Source organism: Protomyctophum parallelum (genome assembly GCF_964188405.1).
Source record: "Protomyctophum parallelum genome assembly, chromosome: 3".
Lineage (NCBI taxonomy): Eukaryota > Metazoa > Chordata > Actinopteri > Myctophiformes > Myctophidae > Protomyctophum > Protomyctophum parallelum.
The window spans coordinates 10,773,276-10,794,652 of record NC_139698.1 but is presented as its reverse complement, the minus strand read 5'-3'; the positions used below and the strand labels follow the sequence as shown (position 1 = coordinate 10,794,652).

General features: G+C 43.8%; 2 protein-coding genes across 4 annotated transcripts in view; one reads left to right on the top strand and one right to left on the bottom strand.

Moving 5' to 3' along the window:
* Positions 1–17,562, bottom strand: part of ube3d (ubiquitin protein ligase E3D) — a 47,781-nt gene extending 30,219 nt beyond the window's left edge. For both annotated transcript variants that reach the window (XM_083761474.1, XM_083761475.1), the window contains exons 1-9: positions 17,269–17,562; positions 16,191–16,402; positions 14,578–14,671; positions 13,830–14,055; positions 12,793–12,865; positions 12,471–12,549; positions 12,129–12,237; positions 11,000–11,199; positions 7,125–7,263 (exon numbers count right to left, since the gene is read on the bottom strand). In XM_083761474.1, the coding sequence (XP_083617600.1) occupies positions 7,125–7,263; positions 11,000–11,199; positions 12,129–12,237; positions 12,471–12,549; positions 12,793–12,865; positions 13,830–14,055; positions 14,578–14,671; positions 16,191–16,402; positions 17,269–17,345 (1,209 nt within the window). In that variant the 5' untranslated portion in view covers positions 17,346–17,562. The remainder of the gene's footprint in view (positions 1–7,124; positions 7,264–10,999; positions 11,200–12,128; positions 12,238–12,470; positions 12,550–12,792; positions 12,866–13,829; positions 14,056–14,577; positions 14,672–16,190; positions 16,403–17,268) is intronic.
* Positions 17,563–18,242: 680 nt separating this feature from the next.
* The window catches only part of dop1a (DOP1 leucine zipper like protein A), a 40,342-nt gene continuing 37,207 nt past the window's right edge, over positions 18,243–21,377 (top strand). For both annotated transcript variants that reach the window (XM_083761454.1, XM_083761456.1), the window contains exons 1-3: positions 18,243–18,614; positions 20,234–20,424; positions 20,952–21,133. In XM_083761454.1, the coding sequence (XP_083617580.1) occupies positions 20,287–20,424; positions 20,952–21,133 (320 nt within the window). In that variant the 5' untranslated portion in view covers positions 18,243–18,614; positions 20,234–20,286. The remainder of the gene's footprint in view (positions 18,615–20,233; positions 20,425–20,951; positions 21,134–21,377) is intronic.

Here is a 21,377-nt window from a genome sequence, read left to right as displayed (position 1 = left end):
AGGCTATATCAGTCCAACCTGCATCCAACCCTACCTCCTCACTCTGAGGTGGCACTACAACACGTGCACAAGTAGAGTATTGGATTTTGGCGAGAGAGCAAGAGAGAACATCAACAACAACATACACAAATGTATAGCACTACCGCCAATTTGCCAGAGAAAGGAGATAATGTGGTAATTGTGTTGTAAATCAGACACGGGGTTTAACTGAATAACGTCTCTAACTGCTCCACTGAGCACAACTTTGTAATTTAGCTTTGTGGTGCGCTGCAAATTGACGATTTCTCCGACTAAAAGCTGAGACGTCTCTTTCACGCTCTATTGGTTAAATATAGCAGCACTTCAACACCTATTACCCATCTTGGAACAAAAAGCCACAGATGGCACTAGTGACTTCATAACGTGAATTCACATAAAAAAAAGAGAATCTCTCAAATTAACTCTCATTCTCTCCCATCCGCTATTCCTGGGTCCTGCAGGGTCAGAACACAGTGCTGGGTGTACTGTGCTCCTGTGAGAGCTCTATATTGGGATGATGGATGAGGGCATTTGCACACACTCAAGGCCCCCCGTCTACCTCTGCCTCTGTGCTAATGTCTGCTCTACGCTCCGGTGCATGGACGGTAATTCATACAAATGATAAACAGCGACCAAGAGGTGAAGCTCTGCAAGAGACAAAAGGCAACACATCAGAAGGAATACGTGCTGTTCAGCTTATGGCAACATGAGTGAAATGCCAACTGCAAAGACACAGGCATATGTTTCTGTCTGCTACTTGTTCCTCCCCATCTGTAGAAATGATAACCCTTTAGTCATAGAAGGAATGTACAAAACCTGGGCTTATCTCGCGAAGAATGTACCGATACAATATCAGGAGATGGGTATGAGGAGCCAGAGGCTCTATAAACCTTCCCCACAAACGGTCATTCTTTGATGCTCACAGGCAGGCATTCTGTTATCCCAGCACTCAAAACTTGGCAACGTGGCAGGGGAATATTTCCCGACTTGAAGAGTGAGAGAGAGAAAACGAGAACTAGACAGAAAGGGAAAGGGAGAGAGAGAGAGATTGACATTAGGTGGAGGGAAAAAAAGGGATAAAGTGTGAGCACAGAAATGTGGAAGAGATTCTAAACTCAATCCAGCTGCAGAGAATACTAACCCTGCCCTATGAGGAATAACAAGTCAAACTGAATTTCTGAGTCATTACGGCCAAGGAGATTGTCCCAGCAAAGTGAACATAGCCACTGACCCACATAACGATGTGGAGCCTGGGCCCAATCGTCCAATCGTCAGATCATCCTGGGTGTGAGAGACCATTACGTTAACACCGAAGGGAAAAGAGGGCCCACTATTAAATCCAATTGCTTCTGGGTTTGTGATTCCATGGGATGACTCAAGCATGTCATTACATTCGGTCATTGAGTGCTATTGACCTGAACCGTGATTGATGTCAATAGGTTTGTGCACCTACAGCATGACCAACAACATATCCCAGCAAATTTAGAACCCATTCCTTAGTGTTAATTTAATTATATTTTTCTTTCTATTTTTCAGAGTTAAATTATTAATGAGCAAGAAATAAACCAGTAATGTAAGGCTTTGGTGGGAGTTGGTGCAAACTGACATGGGACATCATCCTCAAGTCTTCTTCCCATTAATGTTGATGTAAACACTGATACGACCAACGCCGTGTGACAGCGGCAGCGCTTGCGATGCATTCCCGTCCCTATGCATCCGTTGGGCCACGTCTAATGAACCCAGACGTGTTTCCTGGGGTGGGGAGTAATTAATTTCAACGATGTGCACGCAGCGGCTCCAAGTGTGACGTCTTGTGGACTGAAGGAATGTATTGATCAAAGTCGTCCTCAGTTTTAGCTGCCCGGTCTATTCCGGGCCACGTCTATCTTACTTTCCAGGCTGTTCCGTGTGTGTGTGGGTGGGGGAGATTAATCCATTTTGGGCGGGAACCCCTTTTGGTGTTAGCATTATGCTATGCTTTAGCTATTGAAAAATAGCAGATCTACAAGCTCTTGAGCTTGTAAGTCTGCTATTTTTGAAAAATCAAAGAACCACTGACATAGAAACACAGCTTTTTCAGAAAACTGTCGGGATGAAGAAGACATTTTTAGAATCTGATCTCAGGTCAGAATGGGTTAATGAGCTGGGGTGAGGGTGAGGGTGGGGTGGAGGGCAGTCTTCTCTCTGGTGCAAGAGTGACACTTCTGAGCGGAGACTACTTTACGCCTCATTATGCTCCCCATTAAGGACGGAGGGCAGACCACGAGCGGCCTGACACAATACACATCAGGAGAGACTGATTAAACGATACGGAAAAGCGACGCGAATATAATATATTTCACATAAAACTTTTATTTTGGTGACGCCTCCATTCGTACAGGTAGAAGATTTTAATTTAATCAGGCTGAACCGTTGACCTTGTTTCGAAACAATCTCCTCATTATAATCGCACTCAGTGTGCATATACTCAGAACACCATGGCAATTAATCGCACAACATAATGCGTTTGCATTTCTATAGCGCTTTTCCAAGTGCTCAAAGCGCTTTACAATGGTTCATTTATTCATACATTGGGAGGTGAAGCGGCGAACAGTCAACGCCAGTGTCCTCAAGTCCCACATTCATACACCAATGGTGGCGAGCTCACACCGGCCGACTCAGTGTCTTGCCCAAGGACACTTCGACATGTGGACAGGAGGAGCCGGGATTCGAACCGCCGACCCACGGATCATTGGACGACCTGCTCTACCTCCTGAGCCACAGCCACAGCCACCCCAAAATAAAACACTCCCGGAGTCACGGTGTACGGGTGCGGACATCAAGACAGCACATTCCATGCAGTGTAATAACAGGCTGTTTTAGGCTGCAGCCTTTCATCTAGTTAAAGTAGGGAGTCTAGGGACTCAAGCAAGGACATGCACACGCCATTACATTAAACCTCACTCATACACACCCATGTATGTGCGTGTAATGCACACTTATGTTTCCATGGTGAGAGACAAACACACTTGACTTCATTGCTACTTTGTCTCCTCCTCTGTCTCTCTCTATCTCTCTCATCACAGATCCAGCGCTTCAGATCCTTATCAACCATACCCACAGTGCTATCCTGTTTAATGTCTCCTCCATGCCCAGGTGTCAGTGTGTTGGAAGTGATTTGAACAGCGGAGGAACCCAGACCATCTCCGGTAACTGGAGATAACTCTATGATCACATTACATGTCCACCTCCGTCTGCGGTGCGGCAGAGCAGGCTACTATGGAGCGAGTAGGAAGTGTTTGAGTGGATCCATTTATCACACTCTTCTCAGTTGTCCAGACAGACACCAGCTGCAAAACCTCCTTCCATTTCAGTGCACCGTAATAGCTTCTCCCATTGTCGTGTGGCTGCGGCGCCGCGGCGGGCTGCCCAGATGATCGAAGGCAATCCCAATCCCCAATATAAGGATGTGCTCATGGGTTCTACTTCTAGCCACAGGGGTTGACATTAGAGGCAGTCAGGAGTGTATCAGTCTGCAGTGAGACAGCAGGGCCTGTGAAATGTAATTAGTTTACCATCCCAGAGGCTTGTGGTACAGAAAACCCACTAGTAAGCATTCTAAGTATTAGCCTGCAGCGCAGCACCTTCATAATAACACGGCAACAACACAATGACTCGCTTTAACCCATTAAAGGGTTCTGAATCAGTGAATCTCATACTTTCAATATTTTGTTATAGTTTGTTAAAGTTACCGTGTGGGGGTCCCTATACTGTACTGGTGTGTCACTGTACTATCACACCCGAAATCGCACAACAGTGACCCTTGGTGGTGAAAACCAACCAAACTCTATTTTCGTGCTCGGACACAGCCAGGGACGGACCCAGGGACGGACTCAGGGACACACATAGCTGTCTATAGGAGTGATTGCACCACTCAAAAATCACACCCTTGAAGTGAGTGGTGCAACTCCGTGGGGGGGTCCCCGGAACTTCCAGACCCACAGGATCACGGCCAGGGTGCCGGCCCGGTTCCGGCGAGCCGCCCCGCGTCTGAAATGGTTGAGAAATGACCGTGTGAGGGTCCCTCTATACTGTACTGTACTGTACTGTACTGTACTGTACTGTAATGTCACTTTACTGTACTGTAACACCCAAAATCTCCATATATATAGTTAATGTGTGTGTGTTAGGCTGCGCAACAGTGACACTTGGTTGTGAAAAACAACCAAAAGCTATTTTCGTGCTCGAACACAGCCAGCCAGCTTTCATGCTCAGACACAGCAAGCCAGCTTTCATGCTCAGACACAGCCAGGGACAGACCCAGGGACACACATAGCTGTCTATAGGAGTGGTTGCACCACTCAAAAATAGCAGATGTACAAGCTTGCAGCGCGGCACAAAGTGGTGTGCTGCAAGCTTGAATATCTACTATTTTTGAATAGGAAAATTGTAACATGATGACAAAGACTCTTTCCCTGTTTTAACGGTTTAAATTCTGTAATTTAGATTAGACAGATCGGCTTCTATTAATGGTTAGATCAGCTTCTATTAATGGTTACGTGTAAAAATAATAACGACTCATAATGTCTGGCCCGCTCAGATCCTCTCTAATGAGAGCCACAGTCCGTCCATAAGCTAGTTCAACAGACCAAATAATTGGAGCTCCACCCGACAGCTGCTGTGACAGAAAAAGCTTACTGCACAGCTTTAATGTCACTTGGAAGAGAAAGTGCCAGAAGTCACATCCTTAACTTTCTTCACAGGACGTAGCAGATAATGTGGTGGTAATTACTCTGCAACAGTCAGGAAGACAGCTGGAAGAATAGTGTTGTCAGCACAGTTTACACCGCTCATTTCTCTAGTCAAACACTTTTACAAGTAGCTCTGGCAAAGTTTCATTGCAACGGGTCGCAGTTTACCATGAAAACCTGCATTTCGTGTCAGTCAGACCGTCTCGTGACACGCTCCATATATGGACGTCTCAATATATGAAGATCACGACACTGACCTCGAACCATGGATAACCATACATGGAGAAGACTGGATCGTCACCTAGATCTGCATAATATGGAGCCGGGCCAGCAACTCCTACATCTGGCCTCACGGACACCATGTTGATCTGACCTCATCAAACCCTTAGATCTCCATATATGGAGCTGACCTGTTATGACATTCCATATGTTGATCCCTCCCCACCCGTCCATCCTCTTCGATGTCTCCCTTTTGACTGTTACCTGTCCCTTTAGGTCGAGGTCGCTTCTCGCCCTCAGCGCGTCTTACTGGTAGTAATACTAATGTTTGTCATTGTTGTTAGTTGTAGAAAAGGTATGGTGGTTGGCTTGACGGCCCGGGTATCGGAGGAGACCCGAGGCTTTCTTCACCCTCCCAATGACTGATTGTGGGGGTTAGCAGAGATGGAGTACTTGTAGAGAGGCTGGGGAATTGGGAATTGGCTTTACTAAATTGGGACTTGAAGGGGAGAAAATGTTTTTCTTTTGTCTTGAAGGGGCATGTTTTGCACATTAACATAGTCTTTTCATTATGTCTGCCCATGTTTTTATTTTTTCTATGAACCTGTGACTTGACACCCATACTGTTAAAAATAAAAAAGATTTCTTTACAGGAGATTGGCCCTCCTCTCTTGGATAAAACAAAATCAGCCTGGGAACAGGACCTGAATTTAGAGCTGGAGGAAGAGACGTGGGAACTCTCTTTGAGGCGTATTCATACTACCTCTTTATGTCTTAGACATTGCCTAATTCAATTCAAAATAGTACATCGTTTGCATTTCTCGAGAGAAAAACTATCTAAAATGTATCCTGACATTGACTCTACTTGTATAAGATGTCATCTGGAGCCAGCCTCTATTGGACATATGTTCTGGGGATGCACTTCCTTGAACCCATTTTGGAATAGTATTTTTGATGCTTTCTCAACCATCTGTCATATGCCAATTGCGCCCAACCCGATAACTGCTATATTTGGAGTTCCCAACGACGATGCACCAATTACCTCTCCCCAAGCCAATTTCATAGCTTTTGCTTCACTCATAGCGAGGAGACTTATTCTCCGCAATTGGAAATCTGATAAACCTCCAACATTTACAAGTTGGGTCAAGGATGTTCTATCCTTTATACCATTGGAGAAGCTCAGATACAACAGGTTCAAATCTCGCCAGAAATTTGTAAAGGCTTGGTCCCCTTTCCTTGAATTCACACTTTCACTGTCTTCCGACTCACTGTCTTTTGATGATGTGTCCTAAGTGTTTTTCCTACATGTAATTTGGTTCACTGTGTAGCCCCTTAATCTAGTAAAAGGCTAATTTTATTTTATTTATTTATTTCATTTATTATTTATATCCTTTCCTACCTGTTTATTTTATTTTGTTGTTGTTTTTTTGTTGTTGTTGTTGTCTTGTTTTGTGATGGAACCGGGGAGGGTGGGGTATATGTGGGGTTGTTTGTCTACAAAAATTTGAAAATCTTATAAATAAAGTTATAAAAAAAAAAAAAAAAAAAAAAAAGATTTTGAAAAGAAAGAGAAAAGGCATGGTGGGGGGTGGGGACCCCGAAAATATCGTATGCAAGTAATCAAGGCTATATGCACAGGAGGCTCTGAATGGCGTAATAAAAACACTGTAAAACACTGGAGAGTTAGGGAAAACGACGTAAACAACAATAATGAGCTCTCCTCTCACCGCCCAGAGTCCCTGCTGTGGAGCTATTGCTAATATAAAACTCAAGACAGAATAAACGTATCCGGTAGATTCTTTCAGATCACATTATAATGATAATAATGAATTGCATTTTTATCGCACTTTTCTATGCACTACGTGGCTACTCAAAGAGCTTTTTACAATGGTTCATTCATTCATACATTGGGAGGTGAAGCGGCGAACAGTCGACGCCAGCGTCCTCACTTCCCACATTCACACACCAATGGTGGCAAGCTCACACCGACCGACTCATTGGAGGCAATGTAGGGTTCAGTGTCTTGCCCAAGGACACTTCGACAGGAGGAGCCGGGATTCGAACCGCCAACCCAGGGATCTTTGGACGACCTGCTCTACCTCCTGAGCCACAGTCGCCCAGTGAAACATTACATACTTTATCCTTCGGTTGCCTCACCTGGAACTCGTTCATGCAACGCAACGATGGCGGAAGAGAAGAGTTGCTGTCGTCCATCAGTTGTTTTAGCTCTTCACATGCCTTCACTGGCAGGACCAGAGGATGGCCGATGGCACTGACCTCCCAACTGGTTAGGATTCTGAAAACACACACATGCACAGTGCATCAGCTTTCACCCCAAACAACAGCTAGTCTTCCTGGTGTCCAAGACATTACATTACAAAACATTACAATCACTGTGCAAAAAGAATAATCACGCGTGCTCTTGTCATATATCATCCAATAAAAAATGAATATACTTATTGAAGAAATGTGTCAACTTATGTTATTATCTTTTAACCATGATAAAAAAACGAATAAAAAACGTTGTCAATGGGACACGTGTTGGCACAAAGCTGTATATAGGAAAAATAAAAATAAGAGAGTGTACAGTACAAGACCAAGACTTATTTTCAGCATTGTAACCACAAGAGTATGAAACAGCCAATATGGCTCCGTTGAAGCATAGAAAAGGCATATAAATTCAAGGCAGAAGCAATGAGTAACATTTTAATATTTTAATATCTTTAAGACATTTTGGGCGGGAACCCCTTTTGGTGTTTTAAACATTATGTTATAATTTAGCTATTGAAAAATAGCAGGTCTACAAGCTCATAGCACGCCACCGAGTGGCGCGCTACGAGCTTGTAGGTCTGCTATTTTTGAAAAATCATAAAAATGTGTCGCAAATCTTTGAATATATATTCTTTAAGAGCGAATGTTTTTAACTCAGGTCTAAATGGATTAAATCCCTCAGAAGACACAGAAAACAGGATGAATGTCTTCTGTGACGTGCACTGGTGCATGCATGTGTGTGTGTGGTGCATGCATGTGTGTGTGTGTGTGTGTGTGTGTGTGAGCAAGAAAGGAAAGAGGGGATTGAGGAGAAAGAAAGAGGTTTAGAGAGGAGAGATCGATGGCCCGTCTGAGTTTGAATGGCGCCGATCCAGTTTCACTGGGGGTGACATTTAGCCATCTGTGTGCCATTCCTTGGAGGAGCACACGTCTCAACCTTCTGGAAGCGACAGATAACGGCCTCTCTCTCAGCCTCTATGCTGCAACATGGTGACATGGTGGAAACACATGCATCATATACAACAAGTAAGACGCGCAAACGCGGGAAGCGAACGCAGCTCGTGTGTGTGTGGTTGTTTGTGTGTGTGTGTGTGTGTGTGCTACAGCTGCACCCTGTGTGTGTGTGTGTGTGTGTGTGTGTGTGTGTGCGCTACAGCTGCGCTCTCTGGTGGCGGGCGGGTGGTGTCACAGCGGGACAGACAGACAGACAGACAGACAGACAGACAGACAGACAGACACACACACACACACACACACACAGACAGACATGATCTGCAGGGTCTCATAGTTAGTGCTCAGTGCGTTCGCAACAACAGTGATAAATAACACCATAGGACTAAGTCACCCAGTAGATGATTACACCTACCGACTGGCAAACCAGCTGGCAATATGGACACTTATAGGGGATTGTGCGAACTAGTCCAGGCGGTTTCCATGTACAGTCCATTAGACCTTATTTGGAATTATTCTATTCCGTTTCTGTACCAGGTTAAGCAACACAGGCCACAGTCCTGTCAGACTGTTGGTGCTGCAACGATGATAGCGTCTTTCAATCAAGGCATAATTTAATAATTTGACAGTGGTTACAACCTGGTATTAACCTGGCTCATTGATTCTGCGTTTAATTAGGAGTCAAACTTAACAGTGCCTCTGCAGTTAACACCCCCCGATCGCCCAGAACGAAGTTTTATCCAAAAGACGAAGATTATTGATATCAAAGCCGATCGCATCGCTCCACAGCCTAGGAGCGCCTGTTGCGCAATACTCGATGTTGCGTAACAGTGGGACGTCATCAAAAATGTTCCCCTCCTGTTTAGCCGACGAGACCAAAAATCTTAAAACGTTAATAACTCTTGATCTAAACCATCCCGTCCAATTCTAAGAAAAGATCATGTGTTAGACGGCCCACCGCGGTCCCGTCGCTAGTCGCAATATAATTAATCATACCTCCCGTTGTTGTCGATCGGCTCTAGAGTGCTTTGGCTACATTTAGCTGCTACATCCACATCCGGGATGACATCCGGTCTGTCGGTAAAAGTGCTCCGCTGCTATAAATCGCTGGGCGCTATGATTTAATGGATTAAATAACCCCGGGCAATCGGGAGTGTTAAGTGTGCCCCGATTGTGACGGCCTCGATCAGAGTCATCCACCTCCCTTCGCATCACGTTAGAATCCAAAATGTCAAAGATGAGTGATTGGGTGTTCTAGTAGTCTCTCGAGACAGACTGTTGACTCCATCAAATTCAAAGGAAAAGAGGGCACTGTTTTTCCTTTATTTTTTGACGATGGGTTCTCAGATTGGGTGGAATGGGAGTTACGAGGGGAAATGGCAGCTGGACATAACATTCCCTGCAACTGAATGATGTCCATTCCGTGTCACTTGCTGAAAATGAATGGTTTGGAACTGAAAAACTGCCGACAAGCAAACAACCTCAGCCCTGATTTGATGAAATATGTCCAGAAATTCCTCCTGTGTGCTGGAACAAGCACATTTTCCTCTGCTCCAAATTGCTTCTTAATGGAGCTGTATCGAGGACAAACTATTTTGTTGTCAACAGAATATAGTCACTTGGATAAATGTATCTCTTCTATGGTAATAAATTATACATTACAAAACCATTCAGTGATATTAATCATAAACAGGATTGTCATTGTTTGCCGTTTTCCCAGAGAAATGTGAAGAATTTGTAAACTTTTTTGTAAACAAGGTTGTGGAGATTCGACAGCATTTTAATACCGATCGTAGAGATAGTAATGTTTTTTCAAGCCCAGCTGCAACTCTAACACAGTTCAGTGAAATCTTCCTGTCAACTTTAGAACGCACTGTTGCACTTTCAAAATGTTTTGTCCAGTTGAGACAACTAGCTAAGGTCAGGCCATTTCTTATTTTCTTCAGACCTAGAAAAAGGCATCCATGCTTTTATCTCTTCCAGATTAGATTACTGCAATGCACTTTATTCAGGTATCAGTAAACAGAACATTCACAGACTACAACTGATACAAAATGCAGCTGCTAGGATACTGACCAACACTAAGATGGTGGCCAAGATTTTGGGTATTGGAATTTGGCTTAAGCATGCCCCCCCTGTGATGTACAAAAGCAAAAAAGGCTCCCCTCACTTCACACAAGTGTGATTTTTAAATAGAGGAGGAACTCGCTTAATGTCAGGATAAATGCAGGGAATTCAGAGTTGTTTTGAAACGGGTTTTCAAGATGCCTCTTGGAACATTCTAGCACTCTAGACCAATATTACAACTCCATCTAAAAAGTAAAGAGGAGGTAAGGTAAAGAGGAGGAGGACCAGATGCAGTGTTGATTCCAATTAAAATAATGAGGATGGAAGATTCCACCGGTGGGGTGCATGAAGAGATGCACTCATGTGCGCACAGACACACACCTACTATACTATACTGTACCTTTCAATGTATGACAGCAGGCACACAGAGGCTCGCCCCTTTCATCACAAATCCTACAGTGCATTGAACGGACACCGTTAAATCTAATGTGTTCTGACAACTTGGGAGGTGCCTTTGAATTGGTGGGCTAATTTGCGAAATGACAGACAATTAGGTTTGAAGTAGTAGTGAGAAATGTATAGTTTCATCTCATATAAACAAACTTAGACTGTGATGTTCCCTTCCTCGCTGTGATCCGTGAGACAGGTGGTTGCTTAGTATGGTTTGTGAAGGAAAGATAGAAGGACAGGGAAGAGACATGGATTGAGGGGGAGTGGTGGCGGGTTGTAGAAAGTGGCCTTACTCTTTTTGCATGAGGTCAAGTTGATCATCGCAAGCTATGTAGAGGACTTTCTGGGCTCTGGCAGCTCTGCATGATAGAATGTCAGGCCAGAGCTGTTGGCCTGGGGTGACTGGTTCGTCATCATCTTCGCCGACATCTTCGCCGACAGCCTGTCTCTCTGGAATGGATGCTGTGATGGAGTCGCTGTTCAACAGCCAGAGCTGCGGAGCGGACAAGTCATTTAACCCATTAAAACCGGGAACACATCTGTCTCATTTTATACTTTTCTTTTTGATCTTGTAGATCTGCTATTTTTGAAAATCCTTTTTTTTAAAGCCAACATTTTTAACTAAAATATTTGCTTCTGGGAGTCTATATATTTTGAGATGAGGGTCCATGGCCAAATACATCATATACTACTGATGGGTTGTTCAGAAAACTGTTTGAAGACATTTGTAGAATTGGGTTCTCAGGTCTTAATTCGTTAACACAGACAGGTGTCATGTGTGCACCTGAGCGGTCAAAGTCACATTCAGCGGCACGCATATTAATACATTCAAACCTTCACAGAGACAAACAACATAATACAGCATTCACATTACTCTTATGCTGTGTTCACTGGGAGGTATAAGATACATTGCGAGGCAGCATATCTGTAGCAGCTGTTGATAAACAACCACAACAGGGTCCCACCGTGCCTCAAGCCTTATTTAGGTTGGTCCGGTGCATCTCAGGAACAGGACTAGTCAATACATCTCTCTTCTGACGAAGAAACCTTGTCGTATTTACCTGTACCCTGTAAATAAAGTCTGTAATTGTCTTCCTTCCACTAGTGTTGAAGATGAACAATGTCCGACGAGCGAGAAAAATAAAAAGGGAAATATAAAGCCTGGGGTTTAAAAGAACACGGACAGAATTGTGTGAGCGGGAAGGTGAGCGGAAATGGTTAAACATTTTTGTAGCAGCTAACAAACGTCAGGAGCCGTGTCGGGGGCCTCCATTGAAAATGAATGGTAGCCTGTCGCTGCCAGTCTGACTCTGTCTGAACACAGCATCAACGTTACGTAAAGCCTTCCACCATGTTGGTTTGTTCTTACTGTCTGAACACAGCATCAACGTTACGTAGAGCCTTCTGTTGGTTTGTTCTTACCAGTAAGAAGGTCTTTTCATCAGGTGTCTGGATAGTGAAGCGAAAGGAACTCAAAGTACTGGACAATGCCAGCAGCCTGGCTGCTATAGTCTGTTCCAGGAAACGAGATCTAGGAAAGTCGAGGACAGAGTGGACAAATAAAATGCCTGCATTTAAGCTGCAAATTCCTCTGCTTTCATACCAGATGGCATGCCAACCTGGAGACTCATCTTTCTTCCAGTCATAAAGAAATCTCCGGGAAGCATCAACAGTAAAACATAGTCTTGGCTTTTCTTGTATATTCATCAGAACCAACCAAGATAATGTGTTCATTTTCATATTCAAATATTAGATGAAACTCACCTGGGTAGGGACATGTCAGGTATGTAGTCTCCAACACTAGACTCCACCACTACCTCTGTGATGTACAGTTTCAGGGTTTCTAATATTTAAAAAAGGAGAGGTCATCAAATACTCCCAAAAAGTATGTTATGTTATGTTACTCCCAATACAGTATGTTACTAATACAGTATGCTACAGTATATTACCAACCCCCCTCCCTCTGTGTGTGTGTGTGTGTGTGTGTGTGTGTGTGTGTGTGTGTGTGTGTGTGTGTGTGTGTGTGTGTGTGTGTGTGTGTGTGTGTGTGTGTGTGTGTGTGTGCACGTGTGCGTGTAGAGCTAACCTGATGCAATAGCTTCTCCAAGTACTGATGAGCAGCTCTTACAGGAAACGAGCATTAGTCTGTGGCATGGCTTCTGAACACAAAAACAAACCAAAAAAACATGGAAAAACAACATAAATCCACATCAGATTGGGAGAAGGCAGTGAAGAAGATAAAGAGATAAACAGACAGAGAAATCGCCAGATGGCCAAGAAATCCATTTCCTATTCCCCCCCACCCCTTCATGTCAGTGATACCAACAACATTATGCAGAAAGAGAGTGAGTGAGTGATAGAAAACCGTCCAATCCACATAGACCGCATGGAGTTATGTTGGTGTGTGCCAAAAAAAGTGGACATGTGAGTACTTTGTCCTCCATTTATTTGACATTTTTAATGTGCTACCTTTTCACCCCCAATTCCTACTTTTGATGTAGACCACATGGAGGGTTTAGCTACAGTCATCCAGATACACAGATAAAGACACCTGAACATGTGATGCCAGAAAGATATTTGTGCAGATATCTCATTAGGACTCCATGTTGATTAATCAATTACTGTATGTGTCCGGACATCACTATGCTTTATAGCACACATCAATATGCTGCAACAGCTCGTAAAAAGGATGACCTCCCAAATTAACTGCAGTCATCCAACTCAGAATTCTACTTTGGAAATTTGGGGTAAAATTACAGAACTCAGATTTCCCTGCCCTGGGCACAAAATAACGGCATAGCAACCGAAAACATTGCTTTTAAACATTTAACTGGATCGCTTATAGGAAAGCAATTTCTGGGCGTCACAAATGTTCTACAGTAGTGGTGAAAATAATGAGTTCTGATTTGTCCTGACTACAGCAATAAGCTCTGACATTTGTTCCATTTCTGCCATTTGTTCCCAGCCACCTGTTTTATACTTTCTCACGCATCATGTCGAGCTTCAAAATTAGTCAATCTATAATGCGATGCATTGTGAGCTTGTCGATCTACTATGTTGGGGTGCGTGACACAGGCATGCATGCAGCCATGTATAAATCAGTCTTAGAAGAGTGTCTCTCACCTTCGGATCCTGGCTGCCTTCTGCGCCGACAGGGCCTTGTTCCTGGGTGAGAGTCTCTTCACAGCCACTGTCTCTGGCTACAAGGATGAAGGTGTCACCTAGTAAACAGTCCTCTGGACGGGGCAGCAACTTCTTGTTGTTAGCAAATGGGTCTGGGTGACAGCACCAGTCATCTACAATGGCATTCCAGTTGCCATTAGGAAGAGGGAGCACTCGCTTAAACACCCTTAGCAGTGAAAGAGAATTAAATAACAAGTTATTCATAAGGCAACAGCCAATATTTGCTTCCATCTATTATAATAATCTGGGTATGTTGGCAAAGTACAGTTGTGTACATTAGGATTAGGGCACAAGCACATATCACCAATCAAATCTAAGCCCCTTCAGATTCAAAGAAACTGACTGACTTCACCAAATTAATGAGAATGGAGACCATTGCATTTCTTAGTTTGGAACTATTTCATGGAAGAGCAATAGCATGATTGTCCTGAATATTACTTAGCTTTTGTTTCCTATGGTCAAAGAAACAACCCTCAAACTACACCAACATAAGGTTGACTGACATTCTGACTGTTTCACGAACTGTAAAGGGCCTTGCAAGCGTGAAGCGAGGAACGCAGGCGTTGTATAATTCACTATCATTGATCAACACTCCGGCCTCAGTTGAACCCAGGGGTTTCATCCACGGCTCCAAGACATCAGTCAGAGATGTAGACAGAGGAAGTCATAAATAAACCCGTTTCCTCACCTGTCTTCCAGTAGCCTGGTCTGGCAGCCCTGGCAATAGAAGCAATAACTCTCCTTTACCCGCAGTCTCTCGATCACATCGACTGAGGAAGCCTCTGAGGAAAATTCAAACAAATAAACAAGCCAAACTCAGTGAGAGACTGTTAAGCTTATACTAGAGCACCATGTTGATGAAATACTGGATGGGGAAGGCAGCTTGGGCAGCAACTACGCCATCAATCCCTGTGTGATTGGGTTTCTCCCCCGGATGTGCTTCACCTTCTCATCCTCTCAGGGCAAACGTTGGTGGGAGTGATTGTAAATGACCAACTTCACAACATAAAACAAGTCTGGAAGCACAGAGATGGAAGGCATGGTTGTGATTCTGACCTTTCCACTGGATAGAATAATGAGCAAACCATTGTTCCTACAGTATATCATCCTCAGTGGAATGAGCTCAAATAAAAACCCACTTTAGGCCTATAACTCTTGAACCGTAGGTTGGACTTGGACAATATCCCCCCCCCCCCCCCCCCTGGATTCCTTGGATCATGATGCAACTCCCCATATAGGCCCCCTGCCATTTGTGCCAGACAAGAAAACATCTGTGGAGTCAGATTGCATTTCAATTGGCTACGAGTGCCTTCAAAAGGTTGCGTTTCCTGGGTAGGCAACCCAGCTTGGTGCAGACATTTCTAGCCGTAGCCACACAGATATTTTTTCAGAACATTTTTGAATTTCACTGATGACAAATAAGCTATATTAGTTAAAAAACCCAAACTAAATAATTCATAAAAACTACACTAAAACTAAGCCTTTGAATAGTCAAGTATAAACTAAACTAGCAAACAGTTAAAATCTGCTTTAAACAAAAAAATACTAAATGAATAAAAACAAAAGCTATTGCAAGAAATTTCAAATTATAATAACTTCAATGTGAGGTCAGGTCAAGCTGTTTTGAATGAAACGTGCGCAGCTAATTAGAGCAGAATGTTCTCCCCAAGTTAACTTCACGAGTACCTCCTTCTCCCCAAGGATGTGAGTCTGTTCTTGGAAAGGAAAGGAAAGGTACTATGTTTACCCAGGGTAACTGGACTAAGCTCAAGAACTTGTTTACAGCCAGGCCCTGCTCATAGAACATTTCATGGTAGGGGTTCAATGCCTTGTCCAAGGGCACTTCAGCGGTGGTCATTTTAACGTGCCGGTCCGGGGATACGAACTAGCGACCTTCCGATATCAAGACCGCTCCGCAAACCGTTCGGCAGATCAGATGTGTGGGATGAGGAGACATAGAAAATGAATTAAATCCGCACTTCCAGTCGAGTAAGAGTCTTTATTAATAAAGATAGTGCTCCGCAGCAGCAGTCATATACCAGACAGACAAACGCGGTTTGGCGCGCAGGCCTTCGTCAGTGTCAAAATTGGCCGAGGAGACTCCAGAGGGGACTCCAGAGGGCAGACGCCCTCGTTCACCGTCTCAGATGACCATAAAAATATGTCAATAAACCAGAAGGGAGCGCAATCTCTGAGTCCAAATAGTTACAATATAGACTTTGTACGTCACAGCACAAAAAGGACTGCAAATAAGGATGGCAAAGCATAACTTTGTGTGAATGTGCTTTAAGAGGATATTACCTTCATCCGAGTGTTGGTCAATGTTGATGCGCAGTCTAAAATGTATCTCTTCTCCTGCTGCTTCCCCTCCTGCTGTCTGGATGATGGACTCCGGCTCATAGCTGACTCCTGCTGGCACCTCAAAGCGTACAGAGGCTCGAGGAGACAGGATGAGGAGGGACGAATCTCCCGCTGTCACACGCACCTCAGGAGGGTCACCAGCCATATCTTTCCTAGAAGACAGGGCGAGCAGGCAGGCACACACACACTTACTAATTTCTCCCGTCCCAATACCAAATCTCGAATGTATCTCTATGTATATGTGTAACGCCCGGGATGCGGCTCAGAGCCTCTGCTTGATGGCCTCAAAAGTCTAATATCTTCCCCAGTCCAGAGGGATATCCCTAGTTAAGATGTTGGACTTTCACACCGGAGGCCCGAGTTCAAATGCCGGGCGATACATTGGTGCCGTGACCCGTGACCCGGATCGGGTTTCCCCGTGGGAGGAGGTCAAAAGGGAGGCGAGTGTAGCAGTGGCTCAGAGCCTCTGCCTGATGGCCTCAAAAGTCTATAAATATCTCACCTAGTTCAGAGGGATATCCCTAGTGTAGTGGTTAAGATGTTGGACTTTCACGCGGGAGGCCAGAGTTCGAATCCCAGGTGTATCGAAACATTACTCATGTTTACTCATAAATCAACAATGTAGTAAATAAAGACATCTAGTGGTCATGTATTTCCATCAAAAAAACTAAACTGCTCTAAAAGATATATGTAATAGCAACACCGCCACCTGCTGGTGCTCCAGCCTTACTACCACCACTTTCAGTGATGGCCGGGTGCATCTTTAGCTCATGCTTTAGCTAGTATGCACGGACTGTCTTTGCCTTCATAATGCTCAGCAGGGCAGTACATAAATTAAGAAATCCAGATTTAGTTTTTAGCGTAGGTATATTAAATATGCGTACATCTGTTTATTTAATTTCATTGATTTTGTTTTACTTCCAGACTCCAGTTCCCTGATCAGAACTACTGATGTTAGCTTAGCTTAGACTACAATGTTTGGCAAAAATACAAGAGAACACCGTTACTATTAACTTACCCGACAATTAGAAGACCGGTTTGTAGTCGTTTCCTGAGCTCTAGGAAAAACCCAACTGTTTTTGTTTTGGCTGACATGATTGTCCCAGAGGTGTGGGAAAAAAGAAAATAGTAGAAGACACGTGTAGTCTGAAACAACACCAACAAAATGTGTTAACTAACACGAGACAGGGCGGCTAGTTTGGACAATTAGAATAATTAGAACACAATTCAAAATGGAATGTTATTTTATTTGACTAAACTAAAGCAATTCATTACACCGCTCACGAGGTCGGAACCTGTTTATTATTCCGCAGCAACAGGAGACTGGCGGACGATTGAGGGGAACGTGCAGCAAATCTGCAATGCAGCCTGGGGGGAGCTCCCTCCCCTGTGCCGTAGAACACAGATTTACAAGCTAACAACGCGTCGCGATCACAGTCTATGGTTGCAACATGCGACGCGCTGTTAGCTTGTAGATCTGCTCTTTTGGGGGCGCTTGGGTCACGGAGTCTAACATCCCATGGTTTGGAAGGACGGTTGACTTTGACGTCACCACATCAAACAATTAACAAACCATTCGTCAAAACAGTAACAAAGACAAATTCCTGTGATCATAATTATGTGGACGGCGGACCACAGTGAAGTTGCATGATTTTTTTTTATTTATTAAGAATATAGAATTTCAATTTAGAATAAGGTAAAGACAATTTCTAAGTTGGTGTGAGTTTTCGAAGAGGTAGCTAAGCTAAAACTATTTATCAGTCCAATGTTCATTTATTATTTCAAATTGTTCCTAACGTGGGCAATCTAAAAGAAAATAGGCCTTTAGATTCGGAGACAAGATCTTGTGAAATGGGGGTTATATTGTCTGTGATATTAATGAAAGAAATGTAGAGAGAATAACATGGTTGCCTGACAACCAGGTATCCAATCACAACGCAGCCGTCCATCCGGGCTATAGTCTCTGATGTTTATAGGCTTTTGTACTGCTGTTTTCAGGAAGCCACTGTGGCGGTCCAAAGTTGTTTTTATTCATTCTTACATGTAGCGAAAAGAAGATGAATACATCTTGAGATTCATAAAGAACATGTAGAATTCCAGTAGCTGCTTATCTAACCCATGATGAGTTGACTAGTTGAGTGGTGTACAGTTACAGTAGGGCTACTACAGCTGCTTGTGAAGACGAGAGAGAGCCGGTGGCGGTGGCGGCGGCCCAGCCATAGCAGCCCAGCCTCATCAGCATCAGTCAGATGTCCAGGTTGCTGCTAACGTCGTTAGCCTGCTGGCCATATTGATGTTGCTGTCCAGACTTTGTGCTCCATCATCAAGCCGAATGACAGTGTGTCTGACATCTAGGCAACGACGGTAGGCGTTCATATAATGGTCTCCTTCCATCGTTTCTGTTATGAATGCAATGCAATGTTAGCTAAAAAAAAAACTGTTGTACAGTTGTTGTGCTGTATGGCTAAACATTATAGCTGTGTCTCTCACGTCAGGTGATGCGTTGACGTTAGGAGTCCTATAACAGTAGCTGTTGTTTGGATGTATCGATTGGTTTGACCGTCAGGTGTAGTTCTTGTAAGGCATGTTTGTTTATCTGTACAGTATTTGTGTGCGTATGACAGTTAGTTTGCTTCACAGTAAAGGCCTATAGCTCGCTCGCCTAGCTCAGCAAATGACAGGTGCCCAGGTGACGTCACTTACTTCCTGCTGTATACGGCAGGTGCGTCGTGTGTTACAGTCTCTCTTTAGTGTATGATTTATATTATGATACATGATATATACAGTAGCTTGCCACACTATACAGTAAAACGAGTGTGATTAAATACACCATATCACTGCCGATGACTTTGTTTTGTCTTAGTTTTAGCCAGCTCTCTAAACATCTCTAAAGTGTTTTTAATGATTCATGTTAGCGTATTAGCATGGGTGTGACAGACACTAGCACCTGACTACACCCACTATGATAATAAAAAAGCTGGCTTAGTTTCCTTCCGGCCACCTGGACTCATAATCACTTCAGTCTCCACCAACAAGAGCCCATTTCATTGTGCCGTTGTCAGGCCTGTCATGTCATGTGATGTTACATTATGTACCACACAGGCCCATCCCATGACTCCCTCCACAGCTCCACTGCTTATCATCCTAAGGAATTCAGCCTTCTTGGCCTGCTGCGTGAATGTTTTATAAACATCAGTCTCTTGGTGAAAGGGTGCTATTGTAGTATTGTACTATACTGCAGCGTGCTGCAGGGGCACTCTGGCTAACTTGATTATCAGTATTGTCTGAGGAAGGCATCTGTCTTCCTCTGACCTCCCTCCAGCCGGGTTAGTTTCAAATGGCATTTCATCAGTGGTCATTTTCTCAGACTATTGCACTGTACATGCAATATGGTTATTTACTGCTGCTAGTACCATTTAAACTCTATCCTTAATTGACTGGATTTCCCTAGGGCGTTCCAAATCCAATCCAATCTACAAGCTCACAACAACACTTAGCATATCTACAAGCTCATAACACGTTGGGTTGTGAGCTTGTAGATCTGTTATTTTCGCCGGCTGTTCGCCCTGGGAAAGGAGGCAATAAAGTTCAAGACAAGTCAAGTTCATGTAGTTAAGACATTGCTCCTCCCGATGTATGTTACTTTGTCAATAAACAGCCCTATTCAGAGAAAAACAACAGTTACATAACCAGTTGATCACAGGACAAAACGAGTAGTGAAAAGTATCAAAGGTGCTCCGGGATGAAACAAGAATTGCAGGATTTTAAACGATCTACAGTATTGATTGATTTATTTGGTGTGTCGGCAGGACATTTGAGAAATACTCTGTATGAATATAACAAAGATACTTATACACATACTTATACTCAAAAAGCAAGTGCGAAAAGTAAACCATAATCCTGAACCCTATTATGTGTCCTTCCCTCCCACCGCCTCTCCCACTCTGATCCCATCTCTGTTCTCTTGTTTCCTTTTGTTGTAGTTTGTGATGTACGTATGTGAGCCTGGTAAGCAGTAACATTATCACCCAGGAGGATGAATGCAGAGGAAGTGGAGCTGCTCAGTGACTCTAAGTACAGGAACTATGTGGCAGCTGTGGATAAGGCCCTCAAGAACTTTGAGTACTCCAGTGAATGGGCCGATCTCATCTCTGCACTGGGAAAACTCAACAAGGTACGGATGTTTCACAGCAATTTGAGCACATAGTTACAAATTGTATTAACAGTTTGTAGAATTGGTACATTTCAAAGAAAGTGCAGGTCAATACAAAATCTGCTGCAAGGATAAAAGCTGCAAGGAACAAAGGTTAAGGTCGAGAGAGATTGCTGCTTTATTTTATAACCTTTTTGACGCGTTTTTCGGAAAACCGACGTAAAAAAACGCAGCTAGAAATCTGAAAAAGCGTCCAGTGTGCAGGGACCTGTCCTGAACGCCACCGGAGGAAGTCATCATGACGTCATTTGCCTTGCTGGGAAGTGACCACACATAGTATTGGAGGCCACCAAATTTCTACGAATCTATGGCCCTCATTTATCAACGCGGTGTACACCCACATTTGGGTGTACACCTTGTGTACACCTGGTGTACACCTTGTGTACACCCATAACCCCGTTGATAAATGAGGGCCTCTATCTCGAATCTCTAAGACAAAGAGGACCATGGTTATTGCTTAACTTATTGAACTTTTTATTCTGCCAAAGGTATTGCACAACAATGCCAAGTACCAGGTTGTTCCCAAGAAGCTGACGATAGGCAAGCGTTTGGCCCAATGCCTTCACCCAGCCCTGCCCAGCGGCGTCCATCGCAAGGCCTTGGAGACCTACGAGATCATCTTCAAGATCATTGGACCCAAGAGGCTGGCCAAAGACCTTTTTCTTTACAGGTATTACTATGGTATTCATTATCTGTTACTGTAGTATGTTGACAAAATTAGTACATGAGTTTATACTGGATAACTGGTCATTTTACCGTTTATCCTTTTTAAGTGGTGCAACCACTTCTACATCCAGCATGCAATGTCCGTGTAGCTGTGTACCTGTTTGTACCATGTACCATGTACCATTGTACCTGTGTGAGCACGAGTGGTGTGCGCATGCGTGAAATTGGAACGAGAGAAGTATGTGACA